The 15,413-nt window shown below is 47.7% G+C and overlaps 2 protein-coding genes across 2 annotated transcripts in view; both read right to left on the bottom strand.

Moving 5' to 3' along the window:
• The window catches only part of KCNH7 (potassium voltage-gated channel subfamily H member 7), a 960,210-nt gene that overhangs the window by 614,628 nt on the left and 330,169 nt on the right, over window positions 1-15,413 (bottom strand). The window lies entirely within an intron of this gene.
• Window positions 7,202-10,060, bottom strand: LOC147731542 (uncharacterized). The gene is made up of 2 exons (XM_086958765.1): window positions 9,925-10,060; window positions 7,202-8,135 (listed from the first exon to the last, which is right to left on the bottom strand). The coding sequence occupies exons 1-2, from the start codon at window positions 10,058-10,060 to the stop codon at window positions 7,735-7,737; spliced, it is 537 nt and encodes a 178-aa protein (XP_086814891.1). The 3' UTR covers window positions 7,202-7,734.

Genomic DNA, 15,413 nt, shown 5'->3' with positions numbered 1-15,413 from the left:
GTACACGCCCAAGTACATGTGGAAGGAGAGGCAGCAAAAGGAGATGCGCAAGCAAAGGTGCATGGACGTTCACAAGTGCCCACAATAGTTGTTCCTCCCGAAGTAGGGGCACATTTGGAAATCGACAATGAAGCTGAGGTATCATTGGAAGCCACTCCTCCTGATGATCATTCATTGTCTTCCACATCCCTAGCAAGGAAAAGATCAAGGGGGGTGTCTACATCTTCTTCAAGCCCACCTCGTTCTGGTGCAAGTGATCTGTCTTGGGAACCACAACTGCGGTCTGACAGTGAGGCAGAGGCACACCATGATCTGACACCGTTACCTAAGCGTAAAAGGAAGGTCGTCCAAAAACTCAAACCTATGGAGTGTGATGAGGCTCAACAAGAAGTGACAGATACTGCTGGTGATGAAGCCTCTCACGATGACGACGAGCTAGTCATCACAAAGGTCACTGCAGCCCCACCGGGCATGCAGCAAAGAGACATTTTGACCCTATCCCGAGAAGCTGCTGAGCGTGATGACGATGTCGGCGAGGAGGCAATGGAAATGGAATCATTAGATTTGGAGTTAAGTAGTACACCAAAACCTACCGCTTCCATATTTCTTCGCAAGAAGGTACCCACCTCGTCCTCGACCTCAATTCGTGGTGGTGAAAGTGCAAAACGTACTGAAGTTCGGCAATCCACATCCTCCACTTCATCTGTCATTAGCAGCAGGACCACCACCACCAGTATCGCCGCCTCCTCCGGCCCCCGAAGACATTTCAAGTCTCCAGTTTGGGACTTCTTTAGTGTTTGCCCAAAAAAGGAAAACGTAGCCATTTGTAGCCTTTGTAAGCTTCGATTTAGTCGTGGTAAGCTTGGTTCTAACTATGGTACCGGAGGCCAGAGAGGTCATCTTGAGAGAAGGCACCCTGTCGAATGGTTTCCGCACCTAGAGGCGGTCAAGAAAGCCGGAATTGCACGTAATGAAAACGTTGATTTGTCATCTGCTGATGACGAGGTAGAAGACGATTCAAACACTTCACTTACACCCAGTTCCCATGTCAGCAGCACACCCCATGGGAGCCACACTAAGAGTGTGGGAGAGAGTGAGACATCAATGCGGAAAAGTTCATCAGCGAGCGTAACTGGGTCGAAGAGATCATCATCATCCCGTAAATCATTGGTCCAGGGCAACATTAAAAAGATGTTGTTTACAGAAGCGCAATATGAACGCAACCACCCAATGACCCGTCTGTATAACACTAAGCTGGCTAAAATGCTAGCTCTGGACCTTCTCCCTTTTTCTTTTGTAGAAGGGGTTGGTTTTCTAGAATTAGTGACAGCGCTCTGCCCTAAATGGAAGGTTCCTAGCCGGTTCTATTTTGCCCGAGTTGCGGTTCCAGCACTACATGAAGATGTTCTGAAGGTGATTGGGGCAGCTTTGCAGAAGAGTGCTGTTCACACTATACATCTGACAACAGACATGTGGACCAGTGGCGCAGGCGCTGATTACATGTGCATCACTGCACACTGGGTCTCTTTTTCAGGGGCTAAAGCAAAGCTAAACTCAGGTGTTGACACTAACATTGTTTTTAAAGGTGCTCGGAAACATGCAACACTAGCCATGTTTGGTTTGGAGAAACGTCACACAGCAGAAAACATTTTGGATGTCTTTAACACAAAGGTCCTTAACTGTCTGTCCCCACTAAAACGCAAGGTTGGTTATGTTTCCACAGACAATGGCTCCAATATAGTTAAGGCCATGAGGGACGGTTACTATTTCAGAGTGCCGTGTTTGGCGCACTGTATAAACCTGGTTGTCCAAAAATTCTTGGGTAATAAACGCAGTGCAGCGTACAGTGTATTGGAGAACTGCCGAAAAATATGCAAGCATTTCAGGCATTCTTTTAAGGCCCGCAAGCAGCTGAGGAGCATGCTATATCAAAGTCAAATGCCAGTGAAAGCACTCATCCAGGAGGTGGTAACACGTTGGAACTCAACCTTCTACATGCTTGAGCGTCTGTATGAGCAGTATACGCAACTCGATCAATATTTCTTGAAAGAGGGTATAGAGGAGCTGAGGATGGGTGGGCCGCAATGGAACATAGTTGAAAGCCTAACACGCATGCTTCGTCCTTTTGAGGTCTTCACACGTGCAGTCAGCAAGGAGGACTCTAATTTGGGAAAAGCTATCCCATTGTTGTACATGCTGGAGGACCAACTGAAGGAGGTGTGTTCTGTGTTTCGAAAAGATGACAAAAAGAAAGACTCTTTGCTTCTGGCTGAGAAATTATTAGAGCTCCTACAAGGTGATGAACGTCTTCAAAAGATCCACTCAGAACAGCATTACATTTGTGCTACTATTCTGGATCCACGCTACAAAAAGGCGCTGGCAGGCAGAGCATTCTTTCCTTTTGCTGATGAAGATGTTACAAAGTACAAACGTTGGCTAGCCTTGTCAGCCAAGAAGTTTGAAACAGAACGGCTGGAAATTGAAGGAAATGGCAGTACATCAGCAGGCCATCCCCAGTCAAAACAATCCACTTCTGCACCTGTGGCTGTGGCACAAGTGACCTCTCAGCCGTTAAAGACACCGGCAACCGCATCATCTGCACGAAAGACAGCAGAAACATTGGAGGCTGAAGAGGATTGGCTAGCTCTGCGTGGGTTTGGTTCTCAAAAGGTCAGAGGCACAGCAAGAGCTACGCAAAGTGGAGGAACCTTGGAGGAGGACCTTGAGTCGATGGTGAAGGACTATCTGAATGACTCCACAGAGGTCTATGTTAATTCTGACCCATTGGCGTATTGGCATGAGAAAAAAGAATTGTGGCCACAGCTCACCAACCTGGCTTTAAACTACTTGTCTTGCCCACTCGCAAGTGTGTCTTCTGAACGGGTTTTCAGTGCGGCTGGTGGGATTGTAACTCCCAAACGGAGCCGCCTCTCGCCCAAAAATGTGGAGAGGTTAACAATGATCAAGATGAATCAGCACCTCATACCACCAGATATAAGAGTACGAGAGAGCGTGCCGGATGAAGAGGAGGTGGCCAGCACCATAGATGAGGGAATTTCTACTCTGTCAGGTGGCACTGACCTCACCCGGGCTGAATTCGCAGAGTATGATGACGAAGCCTTATTCTTATTCCTGGACCGTGATTCCGACTTCGAGCCCTGAAAATGAGACAACGAATCAATAACTTTCTTTTTCATCCTTATTCACTTTTATTCCTGTGTGTCTGTCTTTCTTTGTTGTGCACAGTTAATATAATTCAAACTTTAATCAGATAATCACAAAGACAAGCCCATCAGCAGAACTGTCTTCACTTGTTTGCTAATTTATTTGAAGGTGCCGCAGTCTGCATTCCTCAGGTTCACAAGTTCAGAAGAACATGCTCCTCTATCCTCCTCCTCCAGACTCCTATTTCCATCAAAGCAGAGGGCTGGTTTACGCCCAATGAAGAAAGACTCAGCACTTGTGGGGGTGTTGTTCTACCTCTTTGCAGGTGAGTTGACGGGTCTGGGGCCATTGCTGGGAAGCACTAAAAGTGGTTTGTGCCAAATCCGAGGCGGAAATTTTTTTGTGTTTTTGATGACTTGCTTGCCTTTGAGGTGCTCTTAGGGGGGGTTCCGTCTGTTTGTGGGTGAGTTTCGTGGTCTGAGAGCATTGCTGGGACACTCTAATCTTGATTGCATTTGCTTTTCAGGAAATCCGTCGTGCCAACCCCGACTTATGGCCTAGCTACGCAGCGCGTTTGGACCGAAGGCCCAGAAATATTGCAAGTATGAGATTTTGCTTTTGTCCTGTTTGGGGGTGTTATGCTTCTTGGCGGGTGGGTTGCCGGGTCTTGGGGCATTCCTGGGAAGGTCTAATACCGGGTAGAAGTGGTTGGGACAAAATCCAGGCCGATTTTTTTTGGGCTATTTCAGACATTTTGCTCTATGTAGCGTTTTCGGGGGCCTGTTTGGGGGGCTTCCTGGTGTTTGCGGGTGAGTTTCGTGGTCTGGGAGCACTGCTGGGACACTCTAATCTTGATTGCATTTGCTTTTCAGGAAATCCGTCGTGCCAACCCCGACTTATGGCCTAGCTACGCAGCGCGTTTGGACCGAAGGCCCAGAAATATTGCAAGTATGAGAGTTTGCTTTTGGCCTGTTTGGGGGTGTTATACTTCTTGGCGGGTGGGTTGCCGGGTCTTGGGGCATTCCTGGGAAGGTCTAATACCGGGTAGAAGTGGTTGGGACTAAATCCAGGCCGATTTTTTTTTGGGCTATTTCTGACATTTTGCTCTATGTAGCGTTTTCGGGGGCCTGTTTGGGGGGCTTCCTGGTGTTTCTGGGTGAGTTTCGTGGTCTGGGAGCACTGCTGGCTATATCTACTTTACTTTGCAAGAGGTTTGAAGCAAATCCATGGTGGCAGAGGGGACTTAGGGCCTAGCTGCAGAGCGCGCGCGGAGTGATTTGGGAAATTTGTGAAAAATTGACTAAGTCCCCATTTTTGTACTTTTGCTCTTTGGCTGTTTGGGGGTCTTCTACTCGTTTTCTCCTGGGTTGACGGCTCTGGGGCCATTGCTGGGAAGCTCTAATACCGGATAAAAGTGTTTTGGACCAAATCCCAGGCGGAAAATTTTTTGTGTTTTTGATGACTTGCTTGCCTTTGAGGTGCTCTTAGGGGGGGTTCCGTCTGTTTGTGGGTGAGTTTCGTGGTCTGGGAGCATTGCTGGGACACTCTAATCTTGATTGCATTTGCTTTTCAGGAAATCCGTCGTGCCAACCCCGACTTATGGCCCAGCTACGCAGCGCGTTTGGACCGAAGGCCCAGAAATATTGCAAGTATGAGAGTTTGCTTTTGGCCTGTTTGGGGGTGTTATACTTCTTGGCGGGTGGGTTGCCGGGTCTTGGGGCATTCCTGGGAAGGTCTAATACCGGGTAGAAGTGGTTGGGACTAAATCCAGGCCGATTTTTTTTTGGGCTATTTCTGACATTTTGCTCTATGTAGCGTTTTCGGGGGCCTGTTTGGGGGGCTTCCTGGTGTTTCTGGGTGAGTTTCGTGGTCTGGGAGCACTGCTGGGACACTCTAATCTTGATTGCATTTGCTTTTCAGGAAATCCGTCGTGCCAACCCCGACTTATGGCCTAGCTACGCAGCGCGTTTGGACCGAAGGCCCAGAAATATTGCAAGTATGAGATTTTGCTTTTGGCCTGTTTGGGGGTGTTATGCTTCTTGGCGGGTGGGTTGCCGGGTCTTGGGGCATTCCTGGGAAGGTCTAATACCGGGTAGAAGTGGTTGGGACAAAATCCGCGCGGAAAAGCCTTTAGTTTTGGCACTTTTTGTAACTTAGGGTTCGTTAGGGTTAGCCCTAGCAGCAGGATTGCATGTGTATCGGGGTGTTCTAGATTTTTCAAACTGAGTTCTGGGGTCTTAGAGCACTCGTGAGAATGTGTAATTTTGGTTGCAAGTCATTTGAAGAAAATCCATTGTGGGAAAGGGGGGATTTGGCATAGTTAAAGAAAGCCTTTGCCACTATTCTTAACTTAGGGTTCGTTAGGGTTAGCAGTATTTCTATTGCATGTGTTTGAGTGGGGGGGATTTCGAGTCTTGGAGCGATGCTGGCTATGGCTACTTTTGCTTGGTTGCTTGCAAGTGGTTTGAATGCAATCCACGGGGGGTAATGGGTAATTAGGGTACTTCGGCCTACTTTTACTTTCAAAGTAAGTTTTGTCTCCAGTTTTCTGCTAGGCCTCGTTTTTTGGGTGGGAGCACTGCTAGGAAGATCTATTTTTGTTCTAAAACACAGTTTACAGTACACCTAGCTTGAGGGGCAAGATCCGCTACATTAATTTGCCCATACTTATTTATCCTTCAAAAGGTGACTCAGAGTACGCACTTTCAAAAACATTGTACTGTCTGTCTACTAGGAAAAACAAATTGTGACTTTTTGCACTCCACAGCCTACATACCTTATATTTATTTATCAGTGGTGTTGTAATATTATATCACTTCCTGTTTTTCGTTGAATAATTACAGGCCGGGTTTCAGTCTCTGCAATGGGGAAAAAAGGATGGAGTCAGGCTTCACAGTAGCGAGCCACAATTCAGCATCAGGCAGGCAGTGGACAGGGTGTCTTCTGGTGACCAACATCGGTGGACGAAGCGTCGGCTGCAATGGAGGAGTGCCGCTAATAGGAGGATTTTCTTTCTGCGGGCAACTTACTTACCACTTCCAACAGGACCACTACAACCACATAGATACAGTATCCCTTGCCTTTTTCTCTGACTGTGACTGCATTTCTTTGCTCTCTCTCGGCTTCTACATTGATCCCTTAACACATCACTTAGTCCACTCCACTATCTGCACCACACATAGTCATTTGTAAGTGCTCCTACGTAATTCGCAAGTCGCAGCACGCCCCAGGCCGTAGAGGACTGGGATGGCCCCAATGATGAAGCATGTCACCAAGGGGCAACCCTGGTGAGTGAGGGGACACCTAGAAAAAAAGCAATTTCTCCTTTTCTATCTACTATACCTTCTGTCAGGTTACGCAGCCCCTAAGCGCCTACCGTACTATGAAACTACATTTCCCATGAGTAGGCGGGAGACTTGCAGACTATTTAGTGAGACTATATGAGAGTACCCTTGTATGTTAGGACATCACTTCACTGATGCCTGTCTTGTCTTCTCTTACAGGTATCCTTTCCCTGCTGACCCTACCTTTACCCATCCCACATTTTTTATTTTAGTTTGTTATTTTTCTCCCTCGCCTAATGCCTCGAACACCCTGTGTTTACACTTCTGGGTGTTGGTGACATTTGGAGGTGGAACCATATTTGCATCGACTGGATCACGGGGAGTAAACGTGACACCTTCCAGACCAACCCCATTGAGTGTTGTTGTGAATGGATTTATAGTGACCAGCAAGGCTCTCGGGTATCTGGCTACAGAGACCTTATGTTGAATATAGTTATCAATAATTCCACACAGGCCCTGTACTGTCGCATTCTTTCTTTCCACAGTTGTCGATGATATATTCTTACTCTGCTTGACAAAGAACCATTGCTAATGTGAAAGAACTTCAACCGAATTAGTAGTTATACTTTACCATTTGTTAGGCTACAATGTGGCACTGCTCTACTGTACTTCTGTCACCTGCTATATTCTCAGTTGTACCGTTGAATTACTCAGGAGGACAAACCAGATTTCATTTTCTTTTTTTTCATAGGCATGCAACTGCCACTGTGTCACACCACTAGTACCACCGCTATGAGGAAATTTTATCCGACCAAGATTGCCAACGTTATTCGGTGTTTCCCGTGGAGCCAGCCCTGGGCCTAGCCCTACTTTCAAACACAAATTACAGGTAAGATAAGCGTTTGGTGGTTTGGGGGTATAATGGAGTATTAGTACGAGAGACGAGAGACTGAAGGTAGTACTACTAAAGTCCTAGGACTCTTGGATTCACTTCACTTAGTCTGTGAGAGGCACTTAGTGTTGAAAACATTTGGGCATTTACACTTAAAGGAAGAAAATGGAACTAAACTTTCAGGAAAACAGTCAACGTTAAACCCCCACCCACCAGGCAAGCAGTAAAAAACAGGTATGCTCAGATAAAGTTTGAAAAAGTATATTTATATCCCTAACAAAATAATCTCCCGCAAGACCCTCCCTAACCCCAACGATTGTCCTTCAAAAGTCCCCAAAAACCCAACTCCCAATTCCCACCCCCCAAAAGTCTCTAAAAAAGGGGCAAGGGACACTATGGGTGGATGCTGTTAACTTTTTGGGCCAGGGCATCATGCTCCTCGCGGAGCAAGGCGAGCTCCTGCTGAAGGCGGGACACCATCAGGGTAGTGCGGCGCAGGCGTGCCTTCACTGCCTTGCAGGTGCAAGGCCTGTGAGAAGCAGCTGTTGGCCTTGCTGCTCGGCGGTGGCGTTTGCCTTTGGCAGCCCGGCTCAGTCTCGGTGGACCACTGTGCTGGGTGGCAGCCGGTGGGGCCACGGAGGCCGATGCAGACGACGTTGTCGTTGTTGTCGACCGCACACTTTCCTCGTCCTCCAGGGCCACCAGCCGCCGATATTCCGCAACAGTGGCCTCGATTCTCCGTTGCCGGGCCGCTCTAGCCAGCTCCTTCCTCCTTGTTCGTTTGGAAGGAGAACCTATATGAAGAAAGAAAGACATAGTCTGTAACCAATGCTCTTTAAGATTAACTCAATCATTCAGCAGAAATGTGTGCTGCAGTACAACTAGCAACTTGCAAGCGCATTACATAACTATTGAGGCCAGTATCTATCTAACCTCACACTTCTTCATCCTTGCTCTAACATTAGTGGGAGTTTAAGGAACAAATTCTATGAGCACTGTGGACTTCCATTGGAGTCGACTATGAAAGTACACCAGTCTTATTCTTCTTCTTGTCTCTTGTTTTGGAAAATTGGTACGTTATTTTCTGCAAGCCGGCATAATGCCAGCGCGGTAAACTTGCACCCGAGAAAAAGAGACGCACGCCATGAGGAGTGACCTAGACTTGCGTTGCCGTTGCGTTACTGTACCCGTCCAGTACATGCAGGTGGTGAATCTCTTACTTTTCTATTACGGGTGGCACTGAGAATACTCTGTTACAACTCAAGGGCTACTGCTTAATTAATTTAACTTTCACCCTACAGTGGAAATGAGTACTAGAAATGGAAAATTGAAGAAGATAAATAATCTGATTATCTATCACTTCACATGGGATGTTTTTGCTTATATATGGGATGACTTTAGGTGCTTTGCTTTTTATTGAGTGACAGGCAGTGATACATCCACACATGAATGACTGAGTACTACTAAACTTATTAAGAGAGGTAGGGAGTGGCCACCATAATAACCGGATCTATGCAGTGCTTGCAATACAAACTACTGCTACTATTTATGGTAGTATTTGGACAAAATTAAAAGTTCTTTTCCTTGCCTTTCCTACACTGGAACGGACGTGCGGGTGCAGTGTTACATGCTCTTCAAAGTTACACTTAGTTCATCCACTGACCATCTACTCTCTCTAGATCATGGGTACTCACAAACTTTCTCTCAGGGGCTACATTTACAGTGTAGTTTGGGGCCGAGGGCCGCACTGGTGGGGGCGGAGTCAGAGGGGGCGGGGCTAAAGCAAAACGATAACTTGTGACCATGAGGTTGCACACAGGTCCCTGCAGCAGATGCCCTCATCCACTGAGCCACCAGACCCAGCATTTACATACATCTCTCTCCCTCCTGCTGTCCCTCCTGCCCTCCCTCCATCTCTCTCTCCCTCCTGCCCTCCCTCTCCCTCTGTCATCTCACTGTGTGTGTGTCTATCTGTGTCAGCCTTCAGCCCGGGTTGAGACCGCTTCCTCAACGCGCACACACAGACAACAACACCAAAGTACTTAACAGGTCTTTAAAAGACCATTAACATATTATTGAGGCTTTGTTTGTTTTAGCGCCCCTGCTTCTCCACCCTGACAATCACTGCTTGCCCGGCCCCACAGAGCAGAGGCTTTGTTCTATTTCACCTCTTTGTGGCCTTGCATCTCCACTCTGCTCTGTGGGGGCCGGGGGAGCAGTGATTGTCAGAGTGGAGATGCAGGGGCGCTAACAGGTGAAATACAAAAAAGCCTCTGCTCTGTGGGGGCCGGGGGAGCAGTGATTGTCTGCAAGGTCTGCGCACCGCCAAGGAAGGCTTGCCGGGCCACCACCGGCCCGCGGGCCGTACTATGAGTACCCCTGCTCTAGATACACATATGCTATCTAAGAGTCAGATAGTAGCATGATCCAGGTATATGGACACATACAGTTTCTGTGTCACCCACCCAGGCTGTTGTCCTTCCACCCATCATTGCTTCATCATTCACCCAGCCATGCATCTCATATTCTTGCCTTCCCAGCTAGTCTTCAATCTCAATAAGTAAGGAATATATAAGAGCTTACCTCTGGCCGCCACCACCGTCTCAACTCTCACAGCCGCCGCCGCCGCCTCCTCCCCTGATGAATTGCCCTCCGCCTCCGTGTCGAGCACCACCACCACACTGGCCCCGCCACCAGATGTTCCACCTACAAAGTACATTTAAGAATCTTAGAATAAAGCACTCACTAGTCACTAGTATTTGGTCTAGGAATGAAGACATGTGAAAACAATGTAATTTGTGACTGTCTACGTTAAAGTTAAAAAAAATGTCCCTTTTTCCAGGGAAGGTTGTCTTGCTGCACTTTTTGGCACAACTGATGAAGGCTGATTTTTTAACACGCACCATTTTTCTCCACACAGACAGAAGATGGACTTCTAACAACAAGATCAAGTTGAAACCAGGTGAGAGCTCGGCTCGACCACAAGAAATGTCTTCAATTAATCGTCAGCACTAACCACTTTTCCATTATCAGTTAAACGTTTAGTTTTATTATGACTTCATTTTAATAAATGTGTTTACTTTTAATAAAGCTTTTAAATTTAAATACAATCTGTGTTTTTTGGTCCTCCAGACTAGAGTGACTGAGCGAAAGGTTTTGCAATTTTTGCAAGCATGAGTCCAGATAGAACACTTCAAAAGACATTATGGACAATCCCAGAGGACTGCACTAAGTTGATAGAGCTATTGCTGACTAGAATCATGGGAGTTTCGCCAACCGTGCAATCTTAGTTAGCTACACAGACAGACTAATAAGAATAATCTAGTAATACCACAGGGAGTCATAGTAGAGGCAGGATAAGAATTTAGATACAGTCTACAAGAAGAGCAAAGACAATTTTGAAAAAATTCAAATGAGGAACGCTAGGAAAAATAGGTACTAGTCTAAAATGAAAACTTACTGGGGCCAGCAGAGGAGCCCTCGCCTGCCCGATCCTGGCCCTGTTGAACAGCATCCGCCGCCTGCTGCTCCTGTGTCCTCCTCTCGCCCCTGGGGGGAGCTGACGTACAACATGAAAGAAAGAACAGAAAACATGGATGATTGTTGCTTGTCAATGTCAACCAAATCAAACATTTCAAAAGAACAATAACAAAATATTTCCGCGAAATTATATTGATTATGGTTACTTTTTATTTATTTGCGGACCTGTGACTTCGAAAGTCACGTAACTCACTAAACAAAGTACTGAAACGTTCACCTAGGACTGGCAGGCAGCAGTCCGCAGGCAAGACGCAAAGTGACAGACAAACTCCATTGTGATTTCAGTCAGATCAGTGACAACACTAACAGTTGCCTGCTACATTACCAGTCATTTAAATAGTCAAACTATCAATCCACCGCCACTATTTTTCTTATTGTCAGGGTTACAAAGGAAGGGGCAGATTTAAGCCCTTGCGGCTCTTTTGCGCCGTTCTTGCGTGACTTTTGTGACGCAGCAGCTAAACAAAAAAGGGCGCCATGGTGCGGCGTATAATATTATAACAACGTGACGCATTTGGGAGATGCATCCCGTTATAAAGCCCTGCGCCATCAGGGGGCGTTCCGGCGCAAGGGAGGGCATTCCTGCGCTGGAACACATCCTAATAGTGGCTGAGGGAAATCTACAAAATATCAATCAGTCACCTTTAGGACAATGATGCGTCACACAAACCCTGCACCTGCTTGAAGCAGACGTACGGCTTGACCCAGCATTGGGGAGATAGGGTACCCCAGAGCATTGATGGAGCTGCGCCATCGTTGCGACGCAACTCCAGCAGTAAAGCTTCGGTGACGTTTTGGGCCCATGGGGCGCCGCATTGCAAATACGGCGCACCATGTTTGGTGGTGGTAGCGGGCCGCACAATTAATGGCGCATCCCTGCTACTTTGCAGGGATGCGACGGTAATTGCAATTCTGCCCCTTAGGGGCATACTTACTTACGCGTTCTGGCGCATCTCCAGAGATGCGCCAGATCAAATGCGTCACGCAAAACTACCCTTGCGACACGGCAGATGTGCCTCATTTACAATGCGGCGCGCCCTGGCGCAAGGGTAGGCACTTGCGTGACGCATCTCGTCACGTAAGAGCGGCGCATCGCTGGAGTCACGTCGCCAACGCAATGCAACTCCAGTAATGCTCAGGGCCACCCAATACTTTACATGCTGTGTCAGTCCTTTCGCCTGCTTCGAGCAGACATAAGGAATTGAATTGACGTAGCAGCGTCGCAGAAGTGCCTGCGTTAAATCTTGTAGATTTCACGCAGGCAATTTTGCGAGGCGCACAGCCGCTGGACCGCCCACCCTGCGTACTAGGAACGCACCCATTGTGGTGCAGGCCCATGGCTTTATAACGTGACGCATCTCCCTAGATGCGTCATGCTGTAAATGACTTGCAGGGATGCGGCACGTTTACGCCGCTGTTGCGTCACGCAAGGCAACGTAAACGTGGCGCAAGGGGCTTGTAAATGTAATCTGCCCCCTAGTGTCTAGCATTACGCAGTTCTGTTAAGTACAATCATACATAATAGTTACTCAGGCCAATGAGACCACGAAATAGAAAACAAATAAGCATAGTAGCAACCCCACTGAGAAGGAGAGCAGTGCACCTGAAATGCACAGAAGATTTTGAAATATAATTTAACTACAATGTAATCGTCATCAGCGGCATTATTGGCTTGCTCCATGTAAAAAACAAATATTTGCAATACAACAACACAGAGCAGGAGAAAACATCATAGTAGTGAGTGATTAAATGCCAATGGCTACTACTACTCACCAAGCCCGGGGATCTCCAAGCCGAGCTGGTCCAGCAGGTCGCGCTCGCGGTCCAGGAGGTCCGTCCAGCGATGGGTGACCTGGCTGTAGGTGCGCTGGACCCCGTAGAGGTGGGATATGGCCCAGCACACCTTCTCCCACCGCTTCCGGCGCTCCCGCATGTTGTAGCCGCCGGCCGCGATCCTGCCGCCTCCCGCGATGGTACTGGGCAGGCGGCGCTGGACGAAGTAGACCAGCGCGCCCACTTCCTCCGGGCTGAATATCTCCCGGCGCGTCACCTGCTCCCCCCTCGATCTCACGCCTGCTGTCCTGCCAGTGGGTCCAGCACTACTCCCCGCCGCCGCTGCGGCCCTCAAGTGCCTGGGCAGCTTCACGGCGCCTGGCTTGACCATGGTCTGGGCAGGTAAGGTAGGAAGAAGTAGAAAATTAAGAAAGAATAGGATAGGGAAGAAGAAAAGAAAAGAGTTTACAAAAGTAGTTTAAAAGTAAAGAAAAATAGCAGAAAAGACAAAAATATACAGCTAGGAAAAGAGAGGGATAGATAAGAAGCAAAATCGTAAAAAAAAAACTGAAAACAAGCAAAGGATGGGAAAGATATCAAGAGGATTAAACACCATGCCCAGACACAGGAAATGAATGAAAAACAAGATGGCCGGCGCCCGTTTCCGAGCGCGAAAGTCAGTTCGCGCGAGATTTTCCTCGCGATCTCGTGCGAACCTCTAGATTTCCCGCGCGATCTCGTGCGAACCTCTACTCGCAATGCGCTTACTGCGCGAGATTATACATAGCGGGCGGAAACGGAAATACGTCACGCAAACAAAATGGCCGCGCCCGTACTCGACCTTGGGGTAAATTCGCGTGTTGCGCTGCAAGCGGCTCGCGAATACTGCAAAAAAACTCGCGAAACAACAAGCCGCAAAAAAATAAAATGCTCATTCGCACGAATTGGCGGCTTCCGCGGTCGGTTTCGCACGACGCCGCGCCCCGCGAATAGCGCGAAAAAAAACGCAAAACGATTTCAGCAAAAGCAAAAGCAATGAGCAGGTGCAAAAGGTCAACCTCATGATTTGTAACGATTCTTTGTATTGCTTCCTGAGGGGGCCCTCCAGAATTCGGTTGCCTGCTTGCAACTATTGTGTGACCCTGCTCTGACCTTAACTGTATGCCACAAAGGTCCTGATTTACAGCTAAAGGAGCAGACAAGCAGGTGCCAGGCTGGAACTTTAAATTCTTTCAGTGACACATTAATTAGCCCCTAATTCATTATTGTCAGTTGGGGCAGGGCAGGTGTTGTAACTAATTTTGCAACAATGAAAGCACTTAGCAAGTGCAAAAGATCACTAATCAGGGCGCACTAAGGAAGCAGGTGCCAGCTAAAAAAATATTCTGTGACACATTAATCAGCCCCAAATTAATTCAGGTCACTTGAGGCAGGGAAGGTGTGCTTTGCTTTGCCGAAAATAATGTACACTGGACAACCAGAGGGTGTGGTGATGAAACAGAGGGTGGCATGGGTGGGCCAGAGGGTGGCATGAGTAGTCAGAGAGTGGCAGTGGTGACAGAGAGTGGCAGTGATGAAGAAGAGTGTCCCAAACAGGCTGGACATGTAGAAACAACAAGTTCGCAAAACTTGCGACCCGACAGGTAAGTTCGCAAATTGCGAAATTGTAAAAACCCTCGCGAACTGGCAGAAACACGGGCGAACACAAAAAAAAAAAAAAATACGCAAATTCGCGGGAATTCGCGGATTTTGCGGATTGCGAATCCGCAAATCCGCAAAATTCGCGAACGCGAGATCCGCAAAATTCGCCCATGCTTATTCTTATCTCCCTGCACCAGAAAAGGTTCTTGTCACAGCGAAAGTCTCCTTAGCTCCCCACCTGTGTTTTAAGTGACCAGGCCTCAAAATGCAAGTTTTACTGCTTTCTACTAAGAAAAGGGAAAACGCTTTTAGTGTGTGGGCTTCCATTTCCTAACGCCTGGGGCTGAGGTAAACCCCTTGTTTACGCCCCCCACACACACTCACTCGAAAAGCGACATGCTTCTTGGTGCTCAATATACTGTACCTGCCTTACATTAGCCTAGCAGTGCTGCCTGCGACCTCCAGATCAGACATCGTTCTGGTCGTAGGTTGCAGTTAGTTTGGTCAAACATTCTGTTAAGAAAATAGCCAGGGGCCTCTTTCTGTTAGAATCTGTTACACACCGGCCTTCGGTGGAAACATTTGTTATTAATCTTTGGCAAAATTGTCACAGGTGGTGTCTGCAGAAGGACTCCATTCATTGATGGACATGCTGAAAGGGCTTGGGCTTGTCGCATGGTTGCCATGTGATAATCCTCCTTTATGCAGATTAATACTTAATAAAATGTGAGAATCATGATGTGGCATAAATCATCTCCCCGGAAGTGGACGGACTGCAGACCATTGTTGGCGAATGTGCCAAAGAGAACCACACTTATAAACTGAAAAAAAAACATCGAAGTGATTAAAAGCAACTAAAACAATTGATTGAAAATAAGCACTAAACATGATTTAATGTATTGTTGGAGCTTGTGCCTTTGTTCTAACCATCCATGCCAAACACCCTTCGACATGCAGGCCAGATCTTCTCCAATATGTGTTATTCTGGGCCACACACCAAGGGGGTCATTATGATGACGGGCAGACATAGTCCGACCGCCATCATAGCGGGACCCGGGACCGCCCGCCATAAGGGCGGGGGTCCCGTAGGGGGAATTAGGATGCACCCGCCACAGTGG

This window comes from Lissotriton vulgaris, chromosome 2_1 (assembly GCF_964263255.1).
Source record: "Lissotriton vulgaris chromosome 2_1, aLisVul1.2, whole genome shotgun sequence".
NCBI classification, from domain to species: domain Eukaryota; kingdom Metazoa; phylum Chordata; class Amphibia; order Caudata; family Salamandridae; genus Lissotriton; species Lissotriton vulgaris.
This window is presented reverse-complemented; position numbering and strand designations above follow the sequence as displayed.

Bases quoted from the DNA above. Each gene is read 5' to 3' on its own strand.
- LOC147731542 (XM_086958765.1), bottom strand. From the start codon at position 10,060: ATGTACTTTGTAGGTGGAACATCTGGTGGCGGGGCCAGTGTGGTGGTG. The intron at 8,136-9,924 runs GTAAGCTCTTAT...TTCTTCATATAG, and splicing joins GACGGTGGTGGCGGCCAGAG to GTTCTCCTTCCAAACGAACA.